Genomic DNA, 12,566 nt, shown 5'->3' with positions numbered 1-12,566 from the left:
TCGCTTTTGAAGCATAGTTCAGCTCTCTATCGCAGTCTCCATAAAGACAACAAAAAAACAACTCCAATAATATGAAAACACGCTTTCTAAATCTTCCACAGCAGCTGTGTGGGAAAATTTCTAAAATTTTATATATGCCAAAAGTCCCTCCAACCACTGGTGATTATTAGAGTAAGTAATCAGTGACAAATGTCAGGAGAGTTGGCAGAATTATAGACCAGGTTCAAAACTGAGCCTAAATTGTGCGTGTGGATGCACACACCTGATGAGTGACACGGTGTAAAATCTGAATAAATCCACAATTATTTAAATCTTATATGTAGTTACCAACAGTACAAGAACAGCACCGTGCTTCAGAAAAAAAAAGCTGGAGGTGGGAAAGCTCAATTTCCTTAACTGCTTACATCCTAGACAAGTAGACAGTCCATCCATCCATCCATTCTCTTCCGCTTACCCTGTCTTTGGACTGTGGGAGGAAACCCACGCAGACACGGGGAGAACATGCGAACTCCACGCAGAGAGAGGCCCGGGCCAAGGTGGATTCGAAACCAGACCTTCTAGCTGTCATTCTAGCTGTGAGGCAGCAGTGCTAACCACCACGGCACCGTGCTGCACGCAGACAGTCCAGTACATGGCTAATAGTTTTACATTTAAGAAAAAAAATTATTAATTTAAGAAAAATGTTTCTTGATTGAGACAGAATTAAAATTTTGATCCACAACGCTTAATATCAAACAAGTAGATGAAGGATAATCTTTGGGCCCTCGGGCAGCACTGCATTGAATCAGACATGTTTCTGTAGTTGAAATCACTGCCTGGACTTTAGAAGCCTTTTTAAACTTAGCTGTCAGTGAACACAGTTTGCAGCTGCATCAACAAATGCAAATCAAACAAAATCCAGAAACGCTGTCAAAGCCTGTGGACCCAACAGAACGCAGGTGAAACTGCTCTGTGCTCTGACCAATCAAAACTTGAAATTCAGTTGGGAAATCGTGGCTGCTGGAATCCTCAAGCTAAATAGTTCAGTGACCAGTTTGTTTGTTCTCAGCATCAAAAGCCAGTATCTGTTATGGCTGAGGCTGCTACCCTATCCCCAGCACCCTCTTCTGTAACACTAACACTCTGAATGTCCTCCTTCATTACATCCATGAACCTTGTGCGTGGGTTTTCCTCCTTTCCTTCTGCCTGGCAGCTCCATATTCAGCGTCCTTTGACCAGCATATTCACCATCCCTCGTCTGTACACACTTCCTGTATATACAGGTTTTAAAGTAACATGCTTTTCAGAACATGTTTTTTGAGGGAAGGTCTTGCTTATTTTTGCAAGATGATGCCAAACCACACCCTGCATATGTCAATACAGCATTCAGTTCACTTCATTTTTATTTGTATTGGGCCAATTCACAACAATAGCTGTCGAAAGGTTCTTTATATTGTGTGGTAGGAACCTACAAAATTAGAGAGAAAACAAAACAAAAGGATTCCCTGTGATCAGTAGTTGGCAACAGTAGGAAGGAAGAATTCCCATTTAATAGGAAGAGCATGACTCTGTAGCACAACATTTGAGTGCTAAGCTGACCTGTGTCCAAACCTGTCACCCACTGAAAAAAACGCAAGAAGGAAAATACACTGGGAACTCAGAGCAGGGCCCAAACACAGAGTGTTCTCAGCAGAGGAGATGGTGCAGTATATTGCATGCCTCTGACCACATATTTTTCAATGAAGACACTACTGTTCTTCATTTCAACATTTGTTGTTTTCTCTGCACTCTGAGGTTTCAAACATTTTACAAATTGTTGCTTCTGTCTTTTCCACAGAGTCACAACTTTGTTGCCTTTCTACACAGCACACCCAGAACTGGTCATAACGGCAAGCTGCAGGATGCAAAAACATTTCCGAACCATTTCTTATTTGGAAATGTCTGCGGTAACCCTGAATACCCTGCTCATACTTATGTTTTCTTATTGGCATGCGTCTAGTTAGAAAAACATAGCTCCAAGCCTCCCACAGCACTTCACCCTGCACCAGGCTCTAATTACAGCTGCTGGCTGCCAGTGAAGACATCTGACAAAATATATTTTGAAAGCTTCTAACACCTGTGACAGCTCATATAGCAACATTAATCAACTTTGTTGCACCTTCATACCTATTTCAAAACAGCTCGTTGCATTCCAGGAAATGCTATTTAAATTATTTTTTTAATGACTTAAATATTTGCAAGATTTCTGTGATGTGTGTGGACCTTGATAGTCGCATTCTTTCAACATAAATAGTCTAAGTATAAATGAATCACTGTAAGAATATGAGGTGCCTGTGAGAGGTTAAACTCTGAGGTGGAGAGTTACTGTGTCTGATGTAGCTCCCTCCTTGTGAGAAGTTCGCAACTCAAGTGTGTGAGAAGAAGCTCCAGCCACGCTACAGAACACACAGCAGTGTTGATTAATTTAAACCATCAAGATGTGTATGAGTTTCAAATGAAAAGAGACCCATTAATGCTTATTTCCAGCTCTGCACAGCACCTCAGTTCCTCAGTTTTTACTCTGCCAACATTTTTATCACTATTAAAGCATTTTGGGGTCTTATGAGTACTTATGTTAATGATATAAACTGACTGGAAGAAATGCTTTCAAAAAGAGTTGTGTGTATTATAACTGCTTGTGAAAACCAGCGTCTCTAAAACAGCTTTCTTCCCAAGTGCATGCAAAGATGGAACGCTAACACAAGCTGAAGAACTCCAGATCCAGAAGGAAGTAAAGATGAGTGCATGCTGCCCCCAGCAAAGCAGCCAAAGCTCGATTTCCAACAGGTAACAAAAGCCTCTAACAAGCATTTGAACCTGACCTCTTTCTTCAGTAGAACCATTGTGACCACGTTTTTCTGACTGGCCTTTGCTGTCAGCATTGTGTTCATACTACATAGGATCACAGGATCCTACAACAAGGATCCTGTGAGCTCATTATTGCAGGGATTTGTGTCAGTGTGTGGGATTCTAGCCAAAGGTTTATGCTGTCAGTGGGAAAATGTGAAAATTCACACGTTACCCAAAAGTAACGTAACTATTTTCCACTTCTTTTTGAGTAATGACCCCAAAACCGTTCACCATCATGAGCCGCAGTAGAATACTGCACAAACTGTCTCTGTTATATGCATCAGCTAACATTATTGTGTGTGTGTGTGTCTGTGTTCAAGCCTTACTGGCACTTTATGGTGGCTGTTGTCGCCTGCGTGAGCAGTGGTGCATGGCAAGAGTGAAACCACAACTGCTGGCCTGTGCTTTGGTGATGTTGTGTACCTCTCAATTTAACATGGCCAGGCTGGAGCCACGCGCGAGTGGGTCAGTCTTCACCGGCATGTCAATGATATACGAGCGGTGCAGGAGAGGTTCTCTGATGACTGTGAGGGAGACCACTGCAACAGCTGGAAAACAGCTGATCTTCTCTGGATAGCTTGAAAAAATGTTAGAAATCTCTTTGTTTCACACTTTGACTTCTACTCTAGTTCCAATGCTGACGTGATGATATTTTTCTGAGTTGCAGCATCTATTGTTTTATACTGCAGCGAGCTGAACACGCTTCAACATACAGTATAAATGGTTCCAGGGTGGACATGAGAGTTCATGTGAACAGTCACACAAACAACAACCATAACTGTCACAAAAAAGAAAATGACTGGCTGAAATCAGCCTAACTGACTTTCACTGGGCTGCTTTAAAACACTGGATTGGTACAGATGTTTCAAAACCATCTCCATATTTGCTGTGTGCATGTGTGTGCTGCATAGAAACATGATTTTTTTTTTTAAAGTGTTAAACAGTTGGAACATCTACTGAAAAGTGAAGCTTTTCCCTTGCCAGCAAAATTCCCTCCATGACATTGAAGAAATTTGTTCACTGCAGAGGTCAAGACTCCCGGTTCTTCCTTGATTTCGTCATCCGTGTGATGCCTAAGGAATAAAACTTTCAAGGCTCATCTGATTCTTAGAGGAATTACACTAACTGGAAGCACAAACATGATACAGGAGTGTCCAGCTGCCAACAAAAAAATCCCAATTCATTCATTCATCTCTTTTTAGGTGCATACTCTTCCATGTGGGAGGTCTGAGAGTAAGACCTGTTTCACCTCTGCTCACAGCGAATAGAAGATTATTCTGCAGCGCTCACAGGATCAACACTGTGGGAAGCCATGACTCTCTGTGCTTGTGTCAAGCTTGGTGATGACTCTTTAAAGCAGCAGAGCATAAACAGCTGCTCTTTATCAGCTCACCTTCAGCCCTGCCTTCCCCTTTGTTTGAATAATGCATGCGCTTGTGTACACACACACACACACACACACACACACACACACACACACACACACACACACACACACACACACACACACACACACACACACACACACACACACACACACACACACACACACACCGTTCTTCTTTCCTTCTCCTCCATCATCAACTCTAATTTCCATTAAAAAAACCCAGATCAGGATGCTCTGCAGGTCTGGTTGGATGAAACCAAAGCCAGCACTATGAAATGATTTTAACTGTAATCACTGAACTGAGAGATGATCTCTCTTTTTTCCTCTCTGAAGTCCATACTTTGTTAGCAGCATTTAATATCAACACAGGCACACATTCGGCTGGCTTTTATCAGCGCCTTCTCAAATGAACCATCCTCTCCCTTCATCAGTGTGGTGTCCCGCAGATCCTCTCACATCCTCCAAATCTCAGGTGTCCCGTGTAGTTTTCAGTTCTGTGTCACAAATTCATGTGTAATTTCTTTCAAATAATCGAGCATCCCATTTTAGTTTTAGTGTGATTTTTCAGATTGACAGTCACCAAATCAGAGACTCAAACACTCACAAGCTCACAAAATTTTGTTAATTTGACTGAAAAAATTTTGTTATCCTTTCTGCTAATTTGGGAAAACAGATACTTTATTTTTGACAGGAAACCAAATGTCAAAAGAAGTATGCTGCTTAAGATTTTAGCTTGGCTCAAGAGAACTTTTTCTCTGACTTACCCAGTATAGCCAGCACAGTGTTGTCTTTCAGGACCTCCATGGACCCTGAGCAGACGAAATAGATGGCCTGCAGGGCGTCTCCCTGCCGGATGAGAAACTCTCCTGGAGCACAGAAGGAGGTCTTGATGATGAGAGAGAGGGAGCGCAGGCAGCCCCTGCTGGCTGACTCAAACAGAGGCAGCTGGAGCAGCTCCTTGTTCAGGTGCATGGCGATATCAGCCCTCAGCTCATCTGGGAAGTCCTTCAGTAGCTGTGAAGTGAGAGTTCATGCTGAAAATCTGCTCTTTACTAAAATTTGTACCGGCAGCTTCATATAAAACAGGCTTCCCTCATAGTTTTGCAAAAAAAAGCACCAACTTTTAATATGAAAGCAGAAGTTCTAAAATGTGTAACTATGGGAGGAAGAAGCTGACCCTTCTCATATTGATTATTGTGACCTGTCTCACACAGGTGATTCTTATATGCTTGAATTGCTGGAATAAACCATGTTTGTCTTTTAAAACACCTTCATAAAGGTCTGTGATGCTGAAGACAAGAACACATATAAGAATTTACAATAGAGGTTATTATTTTGCGGTGAAAATTTCAGATGCAGATATCTTCAGATCTGTGCCAACGAAACAAACTGTGCAAGACAAGAAGCTGCAAGAGCGTGTAAGACATCTGGGTGCTTGTTGAAATACTGCAGGCACACCTGTTTGTTTTTAACATCACTGAGGATTGCTAGTGCTATATTAGGTCTTTCATTTTAACATATTTACTTGCCTCAAGCAAATCTTCTCAAGCTGCAATGGTATAAATATGTAATTACAATAAGCCTGATCTATTTATACTTGAGTCTTAAAATCTTAAAATTAGAGTCAGAAAAAAATGTTCCAGATGCTCCAGATTTTACAGCTTTTTCCCAAATCAGTGGTGACCTCCAAACAACCCTGATCTGCATTTGCATGTTGACGTCTCCCCTCAGTGTAGGAACCGGGAGGTGAACTGCCGAGTTTAAAACTGTCAGAAATTTAATTTCTCAGTGTCATTAACATGAATCAATAACATTTACAGAAAAAAATTAAATGCTGCTTACAGACAAAAATTCCACTTTTTATACACTGTCAAATTGTTAAAAATGTGCACTGGACAAATACTTCCTATTTCAAAGTTTATATAATGATGAAAGATGTCTGACAGACTTCTCAGTATATAGTCAGGTCCATAATTTGAATGGCATTCATTATATGAATGAAAGATAGCCACTCAGTTTTAATTACTGCAATTTACAGAAAGTGTTTAGGAATTACAGCTGTTTTTATTCATAGTTCCTCATTTTCAGAGGCTCAAAAATAATAGAATAAACAAACTTTAATTTTAAAGATGATTTTAAAATTTAAATATAAGGATTTTTAAAATACTTTGATTAAAATCCTGAAGTCAAATCCCATGGACATCACCAAATGCTGTGCTTTCTCCCTTGAGATGCTCTGCATTCAGTTTCACCTTCAGTAACTGAAAAGCATGCTGTGTGGGGCTGAGATCAGACGACTAACTTGGCCACTGAAGAATACCCCATTTTTTTCACCTTGAGAAACTCTCGGGTGGCTTTTGCAGTTTGCTTTGAGCCATTATCTATTTGCATTTCTGATCAGTTTAGCAGCATTTGGCTGAATCTGAGTGGGGAGTACAGCCCTGCACACTTCACAATCCATCCTGCTGCTTCTATCAGCAATCAATAATCACTAGTGACCCAGTTCCACTGGCAGCCACACAGTACATGTTAGTTGTCTTCTGTGGTCTTCCAGGCCTTCTGGTGTTGTTAAGCTGGCTAGTACATGGATTGTACATGGATCGTTATGACTTCCATCACTTGCTCTGACATTTCTTTGGACCTCATATTTACATTGAAAAACTATAAAAATGCAAATTCAACACAATCAACTTCAGATGTTATATCTGCTTCATTTGTCAAGAAATAAGAAAAGAATGGGCCTCACCTGGCCATTAAAATTGCTTGCCAGTCAACTGTCCAATTTTTCAACTTTTGAGTCTGAAAATGGGGCAAAACTACAAAAACTGTGTAACAAATTATGGACCTAAATATATGCTCAGAGCAGGTGTCAGGTTTTTCATCTCTCACTGCTGTAAATTTTAAGTTGGACCAGGATTGGCTTTCAGACTAACTACGATGTCACAAATCCTGATTAAGGGTGTTTGTTCCCAGCTCAGACTGCAGGTAAAGCTTTCAGCAGATCAGTTTGAGACTTCTGATGCTGAACTCTGCACACCTTTACTTCTGTACAGTGAAGCTGCTGAGTGGAGTGGATCTTTAAGGCTACGATTTGGAGAGTGGGTGTATGAATTCTGTGAAACATAAACAGCAGTTTTAAATTCTCACCTCACTGACGTCGATCCCGTTGTTGACCGACCACATAGTCTGGAAACACTCCAGCATGCGCTGCTCCAAAGCCTTGGGTAGCCGGTGGACCCTGATGAAGTCCTTCAGGTCCTTGGTGCGTGTGTGGTAAAGTGAGCGGCGTGAATACATCCTCTGGATGATGGCCGTCACATTGCCAAACACCACTGCGTGCATCAGTGCTGGACACAGAGGAAAGGTTTCTTTACTCTTCTCTGTGTAGTTCTAGTTTGATACAGAAATAATTACTGCTGCTTGATTGGGTTCTATCTAGAAGGGACCTTGGGAAAATCCCATAATGCTTCTGCACAGCAGGAAGCTTTATGGGACGTCTTTATAAGCCTCGAGAAGTTAAAAAGCACAGGGCTTAAAACGACTTAGCCGCTCTAAAACCACTGTGAAGCACTGCCTCAAGTAGATTACAGTGTTCACAGAATGGCAGAAACACACTGCTGAAAAATAATCCCACTGTTCAGCAAACCTTTTATTTCTAATGAACACAACACTGATAAGAACAACTAAATTATTATTCAAAACAAACCCCCAAACAGCTTTGACCCCAGTGTGAGCATACTTGCTCAACACGCCACACGCGCAGGTTTGGTCTTGCTGTGAACACAGCTAAGCAGCAGCCACCCCTGAGGACTGGAATCATTTTATAATGTACTTTTCCTGAGGGTACTGCACAACACTTTCTTTCCCTAAAAGCAGTTTGAAAAGCTGCTGAAACAGCGGTCAGACCGCAGGACACTTACACGGTCCACTGACACGGTCCACTGACACCCAGACTAATGACTTCACCTTATACAGAACTGTGGTTTTAAAATGTTAAGTTATCTCTAAGTTATAGCACATAGTATTACCACTACAGCACATTAAACCATGTTTAAGGGAAAAAATTCACAGAGAATAATGAAGCCACGGTCTCCTCTTATTGCTTTTACATGTTATTGCTTTTTTTTTTTCTTTAGCAATCTCCTTTGGTAAAGAAATATATACATATCACTGTGGGTGCAGTGTTATTAAAAATCAGTGCAGTACACACATAAAACATGCCCCCCCCCCCCAAAAAAAGTCTATTCTAGCTGCCCCAAGTATACTGCCCCAAACTTACTCACTCCTGATGAAGATGTAAATCATCAAAACGTGCCTCATTTAAAAAATGCTTCTGTCATGTCTCAAAAACAGTAGCTGCAGTGGAAAAGTGTATTTCTTGCTTTATTGAGTATTGGGAGCACCAACAAGGTTCATAGGACTCAATCACATGGAACTGAAGACCATTAACAGATTCATAAACCCAGAGACACACCCAGCAGTCCTGTTACAATAACAGGAAGTGAAGGCTGGTGTATGAGGAGAAAAAAAATCCATTTTAAAGTGTGCTATTCTGTCTCGTCAGCACCTGCTATTTTATAGTCCAGCTAGTTTGTCATACCCATTGTCTGTATACAAAAGATGGGCATTGCGCAGTTAGGATGCTGCATTCATAAACTGCATGGGTGCAACATGGAGACACATTTGTTTGATACCTGTTAAATACTGCTTGGTAACAAACTATTAAAATCTTCTCTCACCTGAACTGAAGCAAGTCATATTATTTGTAGGATAAATTTAAAATGCACGAAAAGGCACCAATAGCACAGACAGATTGGAGAAGTTCAGGGATGCCAAGTAAACACGCCAGCTAACGCTCTCTGTCAACCAAAGCAACCACACCCCTAACTTTAAACCTAAACAGGAAAACTCCAGGAAGAATAATTAACAAGTTCACCTGCCATGGAGTGGCTGTGGCTCAGGAGGTAGAGCAGGTCATCAACTAGTCAAAATGTTGGTGGTTCAATTCCTGGCTGCTCCAGTCTGCATGGGCAAGATACTGAACCCCCAAGTTCAGTACTTATTGGAGTATGAACGTGTGTGTGAAAGCACACAAGCAAGCACTTAGCTGTAGATGGAAGTGCTTGTGTGAATGGGTAAATGTATTGTATAAAGTGCTTTGAGTGTTCAGTTAGAGTAGAAAAGTGCTATATAAGAACTGGTCCATTTACTATACAGCTGTTATGAAGGAGGAAACATCCATAAAGGTCTAAACCATTTTACTGGTATCTTTAAATGGTGTTGAGCATTTTCTCATGGGAGTGTATGGAGACTTGCTCACTTTTGGTGTCAGCCTCAAGTGGCCATTAGAGGAAGTGCAGTTCTACAGTCACACTGATGAAACACTGATGGTTGGAGACGATATGGCACAACCAGGTGCAAGAACTTTCAGTCTCATTGCCTTTGAAATTCTCGCATCAACGGAGACAGAGGACAACCATAACCCCCCCCCCCCCCCCCCCCCATACTGCAGTTGTATTCATTGGCACAGACTGACTCTGACTGACTGCAATCTGTCTGAGAGTGGAGAAAGTTTGCCTCCCACCAGGTGACCTGTACAACCACCTTGTGATTGAAAATGGTTTCTCAGAGGTTGAGGGTGTTACAGCTGGTCATGACAACTGCTTAGAATTGGTTGCCAAATGCAAAAAACATTCAATGCAATCACAGAGCGCCCACTGATTGTTCCTAGTTACAAGGAGGTTACTGTCCTGATTGTACTGTATCGTGACTGAGCCATTACGCAGTGGCTTCATTGTTCAACCCCAGGGGTTTACGCTTGGCTGCACTACATGAAAGAGTTGTCCATTATATCTTAATTGACACTGTCTTTTGCTATCTTCTTTCTGCTCAGTCATACATCTATCTAGATTATGGATTTTGCAGTTTGTCGCTTCTTGTGACTGTGTTCAGTTTAGCCTCCCTTGGTCTCGTTAGTTAGTTTCTGTTTACCTGTGTCTTGTTGTCCTGAGCGCTGTCCAATTACCTCGCATGTGTCCTCTGTTTTCCCCAGTTCTTTATGTTCTCCCTCGCGCTGTGTGCTCTCTAATTCCGTGTTATCCCCAGAGTCTTAGTTTTCTGTTTGTTTTGCTCCTGCTCTGCACTGTGGAAGTTTTTGCCTTGTCTTTGAGTTACCAGCAATAAAAGCTGAGTTTCAAGTTAGTTCCTTGTCTTTCGAGTCCTACGTTGCCTACCACACAGCCAAGCTGTGACATGGGCCATTTAAGAGATATATAGACATGTTCAGAGATATCCTTTTTCACATTTACTAAATCAGCCTTTATAAATGTTACAATGTTGCTTTCCCTTGACTGGGAAATATAGATTTCATGTTTCTTTTTCCCAGGAGAACTGCTGAACACAGATTCTATCTATTGTCTGCAGAATGTGTTTTCCTATTAGCTGTGTGTGTGTGTGTGTGTGTGTCACTCAGCATGCACTTGCACAACTGCATGACAATATTTATGGTTAAAGTCAAGGTTTTAGTAGCCACCAGAAAATGAATGTAAGTGAATACAGTATATTAGTAACTCTGTGTGTGTGTGTGTGTGTGTGTGTGTGTGTGTGTGTGTGTGTGTGTGGTGTGTGTGTGTGTGTGTGTGTGTGTGTGTGTGTGTGTGTGTGTGTGTGTGTGTGTGTGCGCCTTTGCGGTCCACTTATTGTTCACTGAGGCGTGAGACATCTCCACCCATTATTGTGTCCTCTGTCCATAAATTGCTGCATTTCTCTCATGATAACCTTTCCACTGACTCCATTTCTCTCGTTTCTTCATTTATTGCTCTCCTTGTGAACATTCAGTTCTCTTCATTGTGACCCAAGAGCACAAGCATGAGAACAGAGAGTTCAAACGAACAGCACAATGTGAGTCCAACACATCTTTCATGCGTGATTAAACTAGAATAGATACTCTATTGAACCCATGTGTAACTGTTCAACAACCTCACAAAAAAGAAGAATTAAGAGTAAGAAAGGCACAAAAATGCCATGGATAATTATAATAAAATAGTAACTGCAGTGAAGAAATACAATAACATAATGACACCAAAGAGTAAATTTCACATTACAGTGAAAAGATAGTTTAAGCAATCTGCAGCCTGTGCTTTATACTCTGCTTGAAAAAATTAATTAAAGGGACACTTTGAAAACACATCAGATCTCAATGGGGAAAAAAATCATGCTGGATATCTACACCGATATGGACTGAGTAATGTGTTAGGAGAGAAAGGATTTGATGGACGTGAAAATTATCAACCTACAGAGAGCTGGGTTCAAAGACACCCCAAAAATCAAAGTGGAAAAAATGATGCAGCACGTTAGTCCATTTTGACGAAATTGAATTGCAGCAACTCAAAATGGTACTCAGTAGTTTATTTGGCTCGCACATGCTTGTATATATGCTTGACAACATCTGGGCTCCTAATGAGATGACGGATGGTGTCCTGGAGGATCTCCTCCCAGATCTGGACCAGGGCATCCCTTTCACATCTGTCACATGTGCTCAGGGTGAAGCTGTTCTCATCTGTGAAAAGCACAGGGCACCAGTGATAGACCTGCCAATTCTGGTATTCTATGGCAAATGCCAGTCGGGCTCCATGGTATCGAGCAGTGAGCACAGGGCCTACTAGAGGATGTTAGTCCTGCTTCTGGGTTAAGGACCTTCTACTTCCCTGTCCCGCTCTCCTAGAGTAACTGCCTGTCTCCTGGAATCTCCTCCATGCTCTTGAGACTGTGCTGGGAGACACAGCAAACCTTCCGGCAATGGCACGTATTGATGTGCCATACTGGAGGAGTTGGACTACCTGTGCAACCTCTGTAAGATCCAGGTATGGCCTCATGCTACCAGCAGTGACAATGACCCTAGCCAAATGCAAAACTAGTGAAAAACAGATGGAAAAGATGAGGAGAAAAAACTGTCAGTGGCCAGGGGTTTGTCTTTGTTGCCCCTCTAGTGCACACTTTGTTAATTTCAGTACGCTGTAGTTCGGGACATAGCATACCAACTAACTGAAAGGTTGGTGGTTCAATCCCTGGATACTGAACCCTGAGTTGCTCTATGAAGCAAAGAGTTTAAATGTTAGAAAAAACTTTGGCCTAGAACAAAAGTGCTTGTATGAATGAATGTGAATGGGTGAATGAGGCATGTTGCATAAAGTGCTTTGAGTAGAGTAGAAAAGTGCTTTATAAGAACCAGTCCATTTACCATTTACCAATCATTGACACCAAAGCAGCTGAAACTGATTAACAACCCCCTCTGCTAGTTAACTAAACAAAT

The 12,566-nt window shown here is 41.6% G+C and overlaps 1 protein-coding gene across 1 annotated transcript in view; it reads right to left on the bottom strand.

Moving 5' to 3' along the window:
• Positions 1-12,566, bottom strand: part of kcnh3 (potassium voltage-gated channel, subfamily H (eag-related), member 3) — a 171,392-nt gene that overhangs the window by 21,863 nt on the left and 136,963 nt on the right. Inside the window, exons 9-10 of the mRNA XM_030757821.1 lie at positions 7,403-7,602; positions 5,020-5,269 (exon numbers count right to left, since the gene is read on the bottom strand). Coding sequence (XP_030613681.1) covers positions 5,020-5,269; positions 7,403-7,602 — 450 coding nt within the window. The remainder of the gene's footprint in view (positions 1-5,019; positions 5,270-7,402; positions 7,603-12,566) is intronic.

Source organism: Archocentrus centrarchus, chromosome 21 (assembly GCF_007364275.1).
Source record: "Archocentrus centrarchus isolate MPI-CPG fArcCen1 chromosome 21, fArcCen1, whole genome shotgun sequence".
Lineage (NCBI taxonomy): Eukaryota > Metazoa > Chordata > Actinopteri > Cichliformes > Cichlidae > Archocentrus > Archocentrus centrarchus.
Note: the sequence above shows the minus strand (reverse complement) of the source record. Positions and strands in the feature narration are given on the sequence as shown.